Source organism: Physella acuta, unplaced genomic scaffold (genome assembly GCF_028476545.2).
Source record: "Physella acuta isolate Inbredline_101_S28 unplaced genomic scaffold, ASM2847654v3 ptg001126l, whole genome shotgun sequence".
NCBI lineage: Eukaryota > Metazoa > Mollusca > Gastropoda > Physidae > Physella > Physella acuta.
In genome coordinates this window covers 695,221-711,904 of record NW_026732643.1, presented here as the reverse complement: position 1 = coordinate 711,904, position 16,684 = coordinate 695,221, and the positions used below count along the sequence as shown (strand labels likewise).

Here is a 16,684-nt window from a genome sequence, read left to right as displayed (position 1 = left end):
ACTCAAATCTACCCACTGCCTGTCGTCCTCATTAGCAAGTTTTAAAACAGCGACTTATTTTTTTTACATTTTTAAAAAAATATATTTTTTACAGTTTTTGTAATTAAAACCTCCTGAAATAACCTGAATAATTAATCTAATTAGGACCCCAAGAATGGACCAAGTGAGGCAGTGTAGTGACCGAATCGACAGCGTAAGGCTAAAATGTGTGTGTGTGTGGGGGGGGGGGTAGACAGAAGCATACATGGCATGGTGATGTGTTTTAAACTAAGATGGATGACAGCTCTTTAAAAATTATGGCCCCTCTTCGTACGGAGACAAGAGGAGACAATAAGAACTAGCAGGGGAGATAAGGAGGTGTCCGACTTTCCGCCATTTTGTACGAATATTCACAAGCAGTAAGTTTTTTTTCTTGCGTTAGTTACAACACTTTATAAGTAAACATTTCTTGCTAAACGTTCATTTGAAACAATTTATTAACCAGATTCAACTGACCTTTAAAACATTTAAAATAAAAACAACTGCAGAATAAAGTAATGTAATTGACACAGGAAACTGTGGAGCTTGACGAAAGTATTTCTCTGTGTCGTCTACCAGTCGCGTTAATGGCAGAAGGCAAGTCTGGGATCTAAAGATGCTCACCTCCAAGCATTGACCGGATTACCTCCAGTAACTGACCCCTCGAGTTTTTCATCACCCAGCTAGAGGTTACTCTACAGGTAAGTCGATTAGAGGTTACTTGATAGGTCAGTCTCACACCTGTCAATGGAGCCTGCATTCTATTCACTAGTTACTTTTGTTACTCGGTGTAAGCAAACAGCCAGCCAATGTTTCAACTTCGGCTAGACAATGTCCACTAGTTTAAACTTCAGCTAGCCAATGGTCGCTAGTTTAAACTTTAGCTAGCCAATGTTTCAACTTCAGCTAGCCAATGTCCACTACTTTAAAATTCAGTTAGCCAATGGCCACTACTTTAAAATTCAGCTAGCCAATGGCCACTAGTTTAAAACTCAGCTAGCCAATGTCTACTAGTTTAAACTTCAGCTAGCCAATGGCCACTAGTTTAAACTTCAGCTGGCCAATGGCCACTAGTTTAAACTTCAGCTGGCCAATGGCCACTAGTTTAAAATTCAGCTAGCCAATGGTCAATAGGTTACCTATTGATATTTGGTGTTGGTAAAACTACTGACAAGCAAAGGTCAGAAAGGAATCGGGTTGCTGTATTTAAGGTAAGTCTGAGTGCTATTGTTAAACCCAAAGCCAATTGTAAGGTGTTGAATGGCTTAACACACCTGGAATAGGTGCATCTCGTAAATAGTTCGGCACTTACAGCACTAACACATCACTACCGTTAAATAAAGAATAGACAAAATATATTTTTCCATTTTCTTGTTTGGTCCAAGTTTTCAGTTACTACCACATCACAAATCAACATCACCAGACAACATCCCCAGACAACATCCCCAGACAACATCACCAAACAACATCACCAAACAACTTCACCAAACAACATCACCAAACAACATCACCAAACAACTTCACCAAACAACATCACCAAACATCACCAAACAACATCACCAAACACTTTCACCAAACAACATCACCAAACATCACCAAACAACTTCACCAAACAATATCACCAAACAACATCACCAAACAACTTCACCAAACAACATCACCAAACGACATCACCAAACAACATCACCAAACATCACCAAACAACATCACCAAACAACTTCACCAAACAACATCACCAAACATCACCAAACAACTTCACCAAACAATATCACCAAACAACATCACCAAACAACATCACCAAACAACTTCACCAAACAACTTCACCAAACAACATCACCAAACAACATCACCAAACAACATCAACAAACAACTTCACCAAACAACATCACCAAACAACATCACCAAACAATATCCGCACATCCCCACATCACAAATCAACATCACCAAACAACATCACCAAACAACATCACCAAACAACATCACCAAACAACATCACCAAACAACTTCACCAAACAACTTCACCAAACAACATCACCAAACAATATCCGCACATCCCCACATCACAAATCAACATCACCAAACAACATCACCAAACAACTTCAGCAAACAACATCACCAAACAACTTCACCAAACAACATCACCAAACGACATCACCAAACAACACCACCAAACAACACCGCCAAACAACATCACCAAACAACATCAACAAACAACTTCACCAAACAACATCACCAAATAACATCACCAAACAACTTCACCAAACAACATCACCAAACAACATCACCAAACAACATCACCAAACAACTTCACCAAACAACTTCACCAAACAACATCACCAAACAATATCCGCACATCCCCACATCACAAATCAACATCACCAAACAACATCACCAAACAACTTCAGCAAACAACATCACCAAACAACTTCATCAAACAACATCACCAAACGACATCACCAAACAACACCACCAAACAACACCACCAAACAACATCACCAAACAACATCAACAAACAACTTCACCAAATAACATCACCAAATAACATCACCAAACGACATCACCAAACAACATCACAAAGTCACCACACCACAAAGCCACACCATACGAAACACAACCTTCACAAACCACACCATTTCTTTCATCCTTGGCAAACAACCCACATAAGGATTAAAACTGTCACATTTATAACGCAACATTTCCTAGTGGGTCTTCTAGCTGTCAGGGCCAAGGTTAGCAATCTAAAAAACAAAACTTTTTCCAGCTAATGTGTTTGTAGTCATAAGTACTGACCAATAGAATTATAGGCCTACAGCAGTTTTTTTTTAACATGGATGTGTAGGTCTAGAGTGCAGTGTGTAACTGGGGGGTGTGTAGGCCTAAAGCACATACTGTCTTGTGATAACACTATACTGCCGCAATTATGACGTACATTTCATTAGCTAATAGATTATCCTCTGGGCGTCAACTGACGTAATAAAAATTCTAGAGACATGACAAAGTTCTACACGAGCTTAAACAAGTTGGGAGGGTGGGGGTGGGGGGGGGGGGGGGTGGAGGAGAAGATTTATCTCAGGAACCCAAGAGTTACTGTCTACAGCGGGGTTCTTGGCTTTTGTCTGAGAAAAATGGATGAAAACTGTAAATTATGACGCACGAAACAATTAAAACCAAATTTCAAGAACATTTTATTAATCCAGCTGGGTATGTTTACACAAAGTACGACAGAACAATTCACATAAACAGTCAACTTCGATCTCTCTCTGAAATCGGCTGATAATTATGGGATACGATACAAGCAGTTGCCCATTTAGTATAAATTGATGTACAACCCCGACCGACCCCTTTATGTAGAAGCCAGACCCCCGACCCCGAACAGAAGTATCGTTGCTTCTCATAAACTCATTAGCAAAGAAATATTTTTAAATATAGCTCTTCTCGCAAAAAAAAATGTTTTCATCCAATGGTATGTGGTGCTTTGACAGGCATGAGATGATACAATGTGATGCTAAAATGTGATGATACAATGTGATGATACAATGTGATGATACAGGCACGTAGTTTTATGAACTCCATAGTGTGGTGCTCCTCCGTGGCGTCGCTAGGGCAGGTGTCACCAGCTGCGGTAACTAAGGGTGTCGCCCCACATTTCCCAACAGATTTGTATTTTCGGTTTTGTGTCACCTCTCTCCCCACTACATCATTATTTTTAACTGGACAAAATTTTTTGTTGACAGAAATGTTAGGATTTTAAAAAATTGGTGTCACCCCCTCTCCCCACTACATCATTATTTTTAACTGGACAAAATTTTTTGTTGACAGAAATGTTAAGATTTTAAAAATTTGGTGTCACCCCCTCTCCCCACTACATCATTATTTTTAACTGGACAAAATTTTTTGTTGACAGAAATATTAAGATTTTAAAAATTTGGTGTCACCCCCTCTCCCCACTACGTCATTATTTTAACTGGACAAAATATTATATTGACAGAAATGTTAAGATTTTTTAAATTGGTGTCACGCTTCAAAATGGTGTCACCCAGTGCGGACTACAGCCCTCAACGCAATTGTAATACTACTGGCGCCCCCACATGCCCGGTACTAATCCCCCCCAGACACCCCCCCCCCCCCCACCTGCACATCCCCGGTGATAAAAGTCAAATTTTAAAGACTTTTTTTTCGTCCGCAAAATAAGTTTATTTTAGGAGTTGTCAAAGTTGATTTTAAAGTCCAAAAACTGTCGGTAAATACATTGTTTAGCAGGGATAAATAGAATGTTTAGATCCAAATTTGGAGCAAATGTGCAGGGATAAATAGAATGTTTAGATCCAAATTTGGAGCAAATGTGCAGGGATAAATAGAATGTTTAGATCCAAATTTGGAGCAAATGTGGGTAACTTCGTGAGTGAAGCTGACATGGTGACCTACGTCACCTTTTAGACAACAAGATGGATGACATCACGTCACCAAAAACTTGACGTTCGTCATCAAGATTTCTACGACTCGGAATTTGTAAACTGTTTTTCTTGTGGCTGCAACACGAGCGATAGTGGCGTGTTGCTGGCATAGATTCGTGTCTAGGTATACTACACATAGTGTGTAGTTGTACAACACATATGCTAGTGTGTAGATGTACTACACATTGGCTAGTGTGTACTTGTAAAACACATAGGTTCGTGTGTAGGTATACTAAACATAGGCTAGTGTGTACTTGAACTACACATAGGCCAGTGTGTACTTGTACAACACATAGGTTCGTGTGTAGTTATACTACACATAGGCTTGTGTGCGGCTATAATACACATAAGCTAGTGTGTAGTCATATAACACACACGCTAATGTGTAAGTGTACTACACATAGGTTAGTGTGTAAATGTACAATGCATACGCTAGCGTTTAGTTGTACAACACATATGTAAGTGTGTAATTGTGTTTAATTTTATGAACACACTACTGCGCGGTGCCCCTATATATTCGACACGTCATTGGTGATAAAAGAAATATAATTCCAGTCCAACCTTTTCTAACAACCATGTACTCGTGTGTACTGAGGTGTGTGTACTAAGAGGTGTGTACAAAGATGTGTGTACTAAAATGTGTGTACTGAGGTATGTGTACTAAGGTGTGTGTAGTAAGGTGTGTGTACTGAGATCTGTGTACAAAGATGTCTGTATAAAGATGTGTGTACAAAGATTTCACATGTCATGGTACATGACGCTGAGACACAGCGCAATGATACACCACACGGACACACCACCCGGACACACCACACGGACACGGACACAGCACAAGGACACAGCACACGGACACGGACACAGCACACGGACACAGCACACGGACACACCACACGGACACACCACACGGACACACCACACGGACACACGGACACACCACACGGACACACGGACACACCACACGGACACACCACACGGACATACCACACTGATACACCACACGGACCCACCACACGGACACGGACACAGCACAAGGACACAGCACACGGACACGGACACAGCACACGGACACAGCACACGGACACACCACACGGACACACGGACACACCACACGGACCCACCACACGGATACACCACACGGACCCACCACACGGACACACCACACCGACACACCACACGGACACACCACACGGACCCACCACACGGACACAGCACACCGACACACCACACGGACACACCACACCGACACACCACACGGACACACCGCACGGATACACCACAAGGACACACCACACGGACACATCCGACGATCAAACACACTGACTCGTCAGAACCACACACAAGCCAAACCACCCAAAAATATTACCACAATCTGTGTGGCCTAATCTGAGCACAGAAAGGTCACTGCCCGACCTCACATCACGTGACAGATCTTATGTTGGTCACGTGGTAGATCTCATCTTGGTATGTCATTAACATACCCCTGTATGTATAATGTAATGTAACGATGGAATTTGCTTGCTTATAATTTCAATGTTAAGGTAAAAAAAGATTTTATACTAATATTTATTCTCTCTCCCCCCCCCCACCCGCCCGATTCAAATGTTTAAACCCAGCGAAACAAAGCAATTTCTTACATACTAATTTAGTGAAGTTGGATTTAGATAACGTCCTTTTCTATTCTTTTTTTTTTTTTACAAAAACATTTAATCATAAAAAAAAAAGCCTGCCGAAATTATTTTAATAAATTTTTAAAATGCTAAATTCTTTGAATGTTTCTTTGAATAAATAATTAATTTATATTTAGATATTCTTGCATTGTCATCGGGCATTCTCTTATAATCGAGAAACATAGAAATCCCACAAACAGACCGGAAAAGTCGATTTCGCGAAAGATTAAACGAAAGGTAGAGATCCCGCATAAGAAGTTCCCCTTTAGATAAAAAATTTGCTCAATAGAGTTACAAAACCTGGTGACCACTTGCCAGATTTTTCTCACCAGTCAGGTTTTGACCAATGCTAACTGCAGCAGTGGCGTTTTAATAACTGAACACAAAAAAATGACGTCTGGAGGAAATATTTTGTGTTTAAAATGCCATGTTTTTTTTTCTCCAGGCATTGTCGCAGCTGCAGGGTACAGTGCAATATACAAAATGGCGTTTGTTTTGGTTCCATTGTTTATCCTAGCAACCTACACTAGCAACAGTATAGCAGCGAATAACCCGGGGTTCTGTCTACCGCCATATACTTCTATAAGTAAGTTTAAAATTTCTTGTTTAAGTAAGTAACATTTCTTACGTTTATTGCTCCACTAAACTTGTTCACCCCTTTGTTTCCTGTATAAAGATGTTTTTGTGTATAGTGTGACCACATTGTAGATCTATAGTAACATACATAAGCAGTAATTGAACAATTGCACTGAGGTCATAGTTTGGAGACGCTCTACTATCACCTCGTGAGGAGGGGGAAATTATCTACAACTGTGTTTAATGTTTTACCCCCCCCCCCCTCTCGACACCCAAAGCCCATGCAGTGAACATAAATCACCTGGGGCCTGTAAGGAAGTGAAGCAAGTATTTCACATCTCACGGCGTTTAATTTTTTTGGACTGCAGAATCTTAAATTTTAAGAATTTTCAAACTTAAAAACACGTCACTTCGGTTATTTTACCAAGGCTAATGTAACACCCCTCCATATTTCAGATCTCTGCACCCCCCTGGGCTAATGTAACACCCCTTCATATTTCAGATCTCTGCAACACCCCCCCGGGCTAATGAACACCCCTCCATATTTCAGATCTCTGCACCCCCCCCTGGGCTAATGAACACCCCTCCATATTTCAGATCTCTGCACCCCCCCTGGGCTAATGTAACACCCCTCCATATTTCAGATCTCTGCAACACCCCCCCCCCCGGGCTAATGAACACCCCTCCATATTTCAGATCTCTGCGACCGCCCCTGGGCTAATGAACACCCCTCCATATTTCAGATCTCTGCACCCCCCTGGGCTAATGTAACACCCCTCCATATTTCAGATCTCTGCGACCCCCCCCCCCCCCTGGGCTAATGAACACCCCTCCATATTTCAGATCTCTGCGACCGCCACTGGGCTAATGAACACCCCTCCATATTTCAGGGTCCTAGGACCTTTGACCACAGGTGCTTTGACCATAGGGGGTTTGACCATAGGGGGTTTGACCACAGCGGACCTTTGTCCATAGGGGCTTTGACCATAGGGGGTTTGACCACAGCGGGGCTTTGACCATAGCGGTGCTTTGACCATAGGGGGTTTGATCATAGGGGGTTTGACCATAGGGGGTTTTACCACAGGTGTTTTCTCAGCAGAGGGTCTTTGATCACAGGTGGTCTATCAACGGGTGTTTGATCACAGGTGGTCTATCAACGGGTGTTTGATCACAGGTGGTCTATCAACGGGTGTTTGATCACAAGCGCTGCGTCCGGCTTTAATCATAGGGTCTTTGAGCTCAGGTGTTTTGACCACATAGGGTCTTTGATCTTAGGTGGTTTGTCCAATGCTGTCCATATATGGTAAGGATTTATTTTAAAAGTTGCTAAATTATATTTAAAATTTCGACATGATGTAATAATATGTTAAATCATCATGTATAAATACAAGTCATCTAAACTACTCTATGTCAAAACCATGGAGAATCTCGGAGAGTATAGCACGTCGAAAAAAGGTAAAAGAACTTTGTTGTATCGTGGCCACGAGTTTTGGCTACACAGAGAACAAATGCACACGATTGGCGATGGTGTAGCACGAACAAATAACATTTGTGAAGGTTGGCATTACAGTCTTCAGTCTCTCCTCCAATGTAGTCACCCAACAATGTGGCGTTTCCTTGAAGGTTTACAGATGGACTGCACACGGCAAAAGACAACTTTCTTGCAATGTGTCGCAGGGGCAAGCTACCCAGCTGAGAAGCGATACAAGATGATGCACGAAAAAGTACATATGGTCAAACAGATGTACTGACATATTTGCGTGCTATAGCACATCTGTCATTTAGTTAACCATTTTATGTATTACATCTTTGACTATATTGTTGGCAAGTTTTGTATCATTTTTTATCCTTTATATATGCTATGTATTTTCAAGTACATCTACATTATTTATTTGTGAAACTTGTTATATGTCGCATTATTTGTGTTTCATTTATATTTAAAATAAATCTATGAGGCCTAGCACCAGCCTTTATGTGGAGACTAAAATATAGTTCTTGGCTTTTTTTAAATACATGTTAATTTCTATTAACGTACTATCAGGAAACATGTATAAAATCGTATTAATTGTATCACACATATGATCAAAGCCGGACACAGCGCTTGTGATCAAACACCCGTTGATAGACCACCTGTGATCAATGACCCTCTGCTAAGAAAACACATGTGGTCAAACCCCCTATGGTCAAACCCCCTATGATCAAACCCCCTATGGTCAAAGCACCGCTATGGTCAAAGGCCCGCTGTGGTCAAACCCCCTATGGTCAAAGCCCCTATGGTCAAAGGTCCGCTGTGGTCAAACCCCCTATGGTCAAACCCCCTATGGTCAAAGCACCTGTGGTCAAAGGTCCGCGCACCATATTTCAGATCTCTGCAACCCCCCCCCCCCTAGGCTAATGAACACCCCTCTATGTTTCAGATCTCTGCGACCGCCCTGGGCTAATGAACACCCCTCCATATTTCAGATCTCTGCGACCGCCCCTGGGCTAATGAACACCCCTCCATATTTCAGATCTCTGCGACCGCCCCTGGGCTAATGAACACCCCTCCATATTTCAGATCTCTGCGACCGCCCCTGGGCCCTGATATTTGAGAACGACGAGACGGGCGCGGCGCTACACGGGAGTAAAGAGGAGCTGAAGCAGGCCGTACTGCGGGGCGCCGAGATCCGGGTCCTGTTGAAGGACATGATGGTGGAGCCGTCCTCCATGGTCACCCACACCTTCTCATCTGGGGTGGACAACATCAACATCCGGGGGGACAACATTTGTTGTGAGGTCAGTGTGTACATTTGTTGTGAGGTCAGTGTGTACAACATTTGTTGTGAGGTCAGTGTGTACATTTGTTGTGAGGTCAGTGTGTACATTTGTTGTGAGGTCAGTGTGTACAACATTTGTTGTGAGGTCAGTGTGTACAACTTTTGTTGTGATGTCAGTGTGTACAACATTTGTTGTGAGGTCAGTGTGTACAACATTTGTTGTGATGTCAGTGTGTACAACATTTGTTGTATGTGGGTTTGTACAACATTTGTTGTGATGTGTGTACAACATTTGTTGTGATGTGTGTACAACATTTGTTGTGATGTGAGTTGGCGCAACATTTGCTCTAGGAGAAGATGATTTGATGAACCTTGCTGTTACCAAATATCTCAAATAGTAACGGCGTGGCCTAGTGGTAGAACGCTAGACTGCTAATCCGAAAGTGGCGAGAACAAAACCGGGTTGGAATCAGTAAAACGTCCCTGAGCACACACAGCTCTAATGGATACCTAACTCCCGTTAGGGAAAGTAAAGGCGGCTGGTCATAGTGCGAAGATCACAGAAACAGGTGAACTCTACTTCACCTGCCCCATGGACGGTCGGGTTCGAAAAAGAAACTTTACTTGCCACCATGCTAATGATTTATTTTTGACTGCTAGATCTTGTCTCACGTGGCGACGGCGGGGTTCGAGAGTGTGGTTGACGCCCACTGGCGCTTCTTCCTGCCGTGTACGACCGGAAGTGTCCACGTGGCGCAGTACTACGTCGAGAGTGCCGACTTCCTGTCTGAAGAGACGCAGCGAGTCAGGATAGCGTGGTACGCTAAGGAGATTCAGGTGAGACGGTCTAGCGTGGTACGCTAAGGAGATTCAGGTGAGATGGTCTAGCGTGGTACGCTAAGGAGATTCAGGTGAGAGGGTCTAGCGTGGTACGCTAAGGAGATTCAGGTGAGATGGTCTAGCGTGGTACGCTAAGGAGATTCAGGTGAGATGGTCTAGCGTGGTACGCTAAGGAGATTCAGGTGAGAGGGTCTAGCGTGGTACGCTAAGGAGATTCAGGTGAGATGGTCTAGCGTGGTACGCTAAGGAGATTCAGGTGAGATGGTCTAGCGTGGTACGCTAAGGAGATTCAGGTGAGAGGGTCTAGCGTGGTACGCTAAGGAGATTCAGGTGAGATGGTCTAGCGTGGTACGCTAAGGAGATTCAGGTGAGACGGTCTAGCGTGGTACGCTAAGGAGATTCAGGTGAGATGGTCTAGCGTGGTACGCTAAGGAGATTCAGGTGAGAGGGTCTAGCGTGGTACGCTAAGGAGATTCAGGTGAGATGGTCTAGCGTGGTACGCTAAGGAGATTCAGGTGAGATGGTCTAGCGTGGTACGCTAAGGAGATTCAGGTGAGAGGGTCTAGCGTGGTACGCTAAGGAGATTCAGGTGAGATGGTCTAGCGTGGTACGCTAAGGAGATTCAGGTGAGATGGTCTAGCGTGGTACGCTAAGGAGATTCAGGTGAGAGGGTCTAGCGTGGTACGCTAAGGAGATTCAGGTGAGATGGTCTAGCGTGGTACGCTAAGGAGATTCAAGTGAGACGGTCTAGCGTGGTAAAGAGATTCAGGTGAGAGGGTCTAGCGTGGTACGCTAAGGAGATTCAGGTGAGATGGTCTAGCGTGGTACGCTAAACGAGATTCTGGTCTAGCTAGTGCCACTACCCAATCAATAATTCTATTATTATTGAAATGGATCAAATGAAATACAATTGAACTAAAGAAAGTCAAATCATTAATAGCTGTTGATTCTTACAATCTCCCTCCCCAACTAAAGAAAGTCAAATCATTAATAGCTGTTGATTCTTACAATCTCCCTCCCCAACTAAAGAAAGTCAAATCATTAATAGCTGTTGATTCTTACAATCTCCCTCCCCAGCACGACCTCTACAACAACCGGCCACTGTTTGCACATTTCCTGGACGGTGGCTCCACCATCGGCACCAAGGAGGACCTGATCGACGCGGCCCGTGAAGGCAAGGAGATCCGTGCCCTCATGACAGACAGAGGCTACGCTTTTCCTTTCCAGGCAGGTCTCGTAGCATTTTAAACATCAGAGCCCTCACAGCACCAGGCAGGTCTCGTAGCATTTTAAACATCAGAGCCCTCACACCACGAGCACCAGGCAGGTCTCGTAGCATTTTAAACATCAGAGCCCTCACACCACGAACACCAGGCAGGTCTCGTAGCATTTTAAACATCAGAGCCCTCACAGCACCAGGCAGGTCTCGTAGCATTTTAAACATCAGAGCCCTCACAGCACCAGGCAGGTCTCGTAGCATTTTAAACATCAGAGCCCTCACACTAAGAGCACCAGGCAGGTCTCGTAGCATTTTAAACATCAGAGCCCTCACAGCACCAGGCAGGTCTCGTAGCATTTTAAACATCAGAGCCCTCACAGCACCAGGCAGGTCTCGTAGCATTTTAAACATCAGAGCCCTCACGAGCACCAGGCAGGTCTCGTAACATTTTAAACATCAGAGCCCTCACACTAAGAACACCAGGCAGGTCTCGTAGCATTTTAAACATCAGAGCCCTCACAGCACCAGGCAGGTCTCGTAACATTTTAAACATCAGAGCCCTCACAGCACCAGGCAGGTCTCGTAGCATTTTAAACATCAGAGCCCTCACGAGCACCAGGCAGGTCTCGTAACATTTTAAACATCAGAGCCCTCACACTAAGAACACCAGGCAGGTCTCGTAGCATTTTAAACATCAGAGCCCTCACAGCACCAGGCAGGTCTCGTAACATTTTAAACATCAGAGCCCTCACAGCACCAGGCAGGTCTCGTAACATTTTAAACATCAGAGCCCTCACAGCACCAGGCAGGTCTCGTAGCATTTTAAACATCAGAGCCCTCACAGCACCAGGCAGGTCTCGTAACATTTTAAACATCAGAGCCCTCACACTAAGAGCACCAGGCAGGTCTCGTAGCATTTTAAACATCAGAGCCCTCACAGCACCAGGCAGGTCTCGTAACATTTTAAACATCAGAGCCCTCACAGCACCAGGCAGGTCTCGTAACATTTTAAACATCAGAGCCCTCACAGCACCAGGCAGGTCTCGTAACATTTTAAACATCAGAGCCCTCACAGCACCAGGCAGGTCTCGTAGCATTTTAAACATCAGAGCCCTCACACTAAGAGCACCAGGCAGGTCTCGTAGCATTTTAAACATCAGAGCCCTCACAGCACCAGGCAGGTCTCGTAACATTTTAAACATCAGAGCCCTCACAGCACCAGGCAGGTCTCGTAACATTTTAAACATCAGAGCCCTCACAGCACCAGGCAGGTCTCGTAGCATTTTAAACATCAGAGCCCTCACACTAAGAGCACCAGGCAGGTCTCGTAGCATTTTAAACATCAGAGCCCTCACAGCACCAGGCAGGTCTCGTAACATTTTAAACATCAGAGCCCTCACAGCACCAGGCAGGTCTCGTAACATTTTAAACATCAGAGCCCTCACAGCACCAGGCAGGTCTCGTAGCATTTTAAACATCAGAGCCCTCACACTAAGAGCACCAGGCAGGTCTCGTAGCATTTTAAACATCAGAGCCCTCACAGCACCAGGCAGGTCTCGTAGCATTTTAAACATCAGAGCCCTCACAGCACCAGGCAGGTCTCGTAACATTTTAAACATCAGAGCCCTCACAGCACCAGGCAGGTCTCGTAGCATTTTAAACATCAGAGCCCTCACAGCACCAGGCAGGTCTCGTAACATTTTAAACATCAGAGCCCTCACAGCACGAACACCAGGCAGGTCTCGTAACATTTTAAACATCACAGCCCTCACAGCACCAGGCAGGTCTCGTAACATTTTAAACATCAGAGCCCTCACAGCACCAGGCAGGTCTCGTAACATTTTAAACATCAGAGCCCTCACACCACCAGGCAGGTCTCGTAACATTTTAAACATCAGAGCCCTCACAGCACCAGGCAGGTCTCGTAACATTTTAAACATCAGAGCCCTCACAGCACCAGGCAGGTCTCGTAACATTTTAAACATCAGAGCCCTCACAGCACCAGGCAGGTCTCGTAACATTTTAAACATCAGAGCCCTCACAGCACCAGGCAGGTCTCGTAGCATTTTAAACATCAGAGCCCTCACAGCACCAGGCAGGTCTCGTAACATTTTAAACACCAGAGCCCTCACACCACGCACCGTGGGGCGTTATCTGAATCTTGTGTGTACGTCCCGTCCCCCCATCTTTGCCGTCTAACTTGTCTCATATTGTCAAGATGTCAAAAAAGTCCCCCCCCCCCTGTTTGCCGTCTAAGTTGTCTCATATTGTCTTGATGTCAAAGTCCCCCCCCCCCCCTCCCTAATGTTTTCCGTCTAACTTGTCTCATATTGTCTTGATGTCAGTCCTCCCCCCCCCATGTTTGCCGTCTAAGTTGTCTCATATTGTCTTGATGTAAAAGTCCCCCCCCCCCTAATGTTTGCAATCTAACTTGTCTCATATTGTCTTGATGTCAAAGTCCCCCCCCCATGTTTGATGTCTAACTTGTCTCATATTGTCTTGATGTCAAAGTCCCCCCCCCCCCTAATGTTTGCCGTCTAACTTGTCTCATATTGTCTTGATGTCAAAGTCCCCCCCCCCCCCCTAATGTTTTCCGTCTAACTTGTCTCATATTGTCTTGATATCAGTCCCCCCCCCCATGTTTGCCGTCTAACTTGTCTCATATTGTCTTGATGTCAAAGTCCCCCCCCCCTAATGTTAACGTCTAACTTGTCTCATATTGTCTTGATGTCAGTCCCCCCCCATGTTTGATGTCTAACTTGTCTCATATTGTCTTGATATCAGTCCCCCCCCCCCCATGTTTGCCGTCTAACTTGTCTCATATTGTCTTGATGTCAAAGTCCCCCCCCCCTAATGTTTTCCGTCTAACTTGTCTCATATTGTCTTGATATCAGTCCCCCCCCCCATGTTTGCCGTCTAACTTGTCTCATATTGTCTTGATGTCAAAGTCCCCCCCCCCCTAATGTTAACGTCTAACTTGTCTTATATTTTCTTGATGTCAAAGTCCCCCCCCCCCTAATGTTGCCGTCTAACTTGTCTTATATTGTCTTGATGTCAGTCCCGCCCCCCCCCCCCCAATGTTTACCATCTAACCCATGACTTATCTTGCCTTGATGTCGTCAGGTGATCGCCTGGTCTGACACCGACGGTCGTGTCTGTGGACAGAGCAACAAACATCTCTCGCAGAAGTACAGCGGGAGCGACATCGTCTTCAACACACAGACCCCCTACATGTGGTTCTCATCCTGGTCCACCACGGGCCGCAGGGACAGCTCCAGGTGGGCGGTGGGCGGGGTCACCAACAGGGGTCGGGGGTCGGACTACGTCTCCCTCAAGTGGTTCGCGGACCCGTGCTGGCGTCACGTGTTCACGCACGACAGCAGCGGCAACCAGCTGCGGGGGTCACGTGAGTCCCTGGTGGCGGCCATCAAGGACGGGCACCGCGTGCGTGTTGTGGTGGACAGCCGCGCCATGGAGGCCTCCTTCATCCGCGTCAAGAACAACCACGTCAGCGCTTACTTCCTGGACGAGCTGTCCACCAAAGGGGGGCGGGGCTTCGACCAATTCGACTTCACCACGGACACGTACTTCAAGTTCACCACGGCGCACACCACGGGGACATTCCGGCAGTACGGACATTTTGTCCGGAACACCTCCACCACCGTCAGCCCCAGCCTGACCAAGCAGAAAATTTCATGGATGATTGACGTCAAGCCATGGGAGACGATTCTCAAGGTCAACGACAAGGGCGTGGTTATGTGGGGCCAGAAGGCCAACGTGAAGAACGCCATCGTCAAGTCTGCTGCCATCCGGATGTCGGTGGAGTTCGACACGTCCAGCGGCACGCTCTACCTCAGCGCCGACAACACCAAGGTCTCGTCGTCTGCCTCTGATGAAGACAGCGCCGCCCAGAGCGTGCGCGTCATGGGCGACCGGCCCATCGGCAGCTATGAATTCGAACTCTCGCCCGTGCCGTTCTGGGTGTTCCTGGTGGTGCCGACCTCCGGCAACGTGCACCTGTCGGGGTGGCAGATGGGCAAACACCACAGGTTCTTCCACAGGAGCGTGCCAGCAACGGTCGTCTGGTTCGCCAACTTGTAGAGGCCCTAGGCCAAACATGTGTGTGTGTTTGTTTGTTTGGTTACCGGCTGATCGACAGCAACCAATATCTTTTGGCAGAAATTAAACTAATTTATATACACGTGGCTAAAGTTTTGTGCATATTATTTTTATTAAAATTAATTGTTATAAAAAAATTAATAAAGCTATAAAATTTTAGCTATAAATTTTAGCCAAACTGTATGTAGCAGTTTTTATGATTTAACATAAAAACGAGAGAAGCAACGAAAAATCTGTTAATCTGAAATAAATAAAAGACGTAGACGTAGCGATCTTGTTGTTGTGGTTTAAGTGTATGAAGTCGGTACATATCAGATGGGGAGCGGCAGACATGCTCCGGGGTGGGAACGTTCGGTACATGTTAGTCTTTAGTTGTAGGTGTAAAATTTGTAGTGGACTTTACAGACATGTTAGTCTTTAGTTGTAGGTGTAAAGTTTGTAGTGGACTTTACGGACATGTTAGTCTTTAGTTGTAGATGTAAAGTTTGTAGTGGACTTTACGGACATGTTAGTCTTTAGTTGTAGATGTAAAGTTTGTAGTGGACTTTACAGACATGTTAGTCTTCAGTTGTAGATGTAAAGTTTGTAGTGGACTTAACAGACACATTAGTCTTTAGTTGTCGATGTAAAGTTTGTAGTGGACTTAACAGACATGTTAGTCTTTAGTTGTAGATGTAAAGTTTGTAGTGGACTTTACGGACATGTTAGTCTTTAGTTGTAGATGTAAAGTTTGTAGTGGACTTTACGGTCATGTTGGTCTTCAGTTGTAGATGTAAAGTTTGTAGTGGACTTTACAGACATGTTAGTCTTCAGTTGTAGATGTAAAGTTTGTAGTGGACTTTACGGTCATGTTAGTCTTCAGTTGTAGATGTAAAGTTTGTAGTGGACTTAACAGACATGTTAGTCTTCAGTTGTAGATGTAAAGTTTGTAGTGGACTTAACAGACATGTTAGTCTTCAGTTGTAGATGTAAAGTTTGTAGTGGACTTTACAGACATGATTCATCCACTCACTGAGTTGGCAAGTCTCAGGGGTT

The 16,684-nt window shown here is 44.9% G+C and overlaps 1 protein-coding gene across 2 annotated transcripts; it reads left to right on the top strand.

Moving 5' to 3' along the window:
• Positions 1 to 283: 283 nt before the first annotated feature.
• On the top strand, positions 284 to 15,735 carry LOC131956095 (uncharacterized). Of its 2 annotated transcripts, none has more exons than XM_059320500.1 (7): positions 284 to 398; positions 598 to 719; positions 6,585 to 6,725; positions 9,273 to 9,490; positions 10,132 to 10,308; positions 11,389 to 11,538; positions 14,654 to 15,735. In XM_059320500.1, the coding sequence occupies exons 3-7, from the start codon at positions 6,623 to 6,625 to the stop codon at positions 15,629 to 15,631; spliced, it is 1,626 nt and encodes a 541-aa protein (XP_059176483.1). In that variant the 5' UTR covers positions 284 to 398; positions 598 to 719; positions 6,585 to 6,622; the 3' UTR covers positions 15,632 to 15,735. The 2 variants fall into 2 exon arrangements, with proteins under 2 accessions (XP_059176483.1, XP_059176482.1); XM_059320499.1 differs by having other exon boundaries at positions 306 to 398; positions 552 to 719.
• Positions 15,736 to 16,684: the final 949 nt, after the last annotated feature.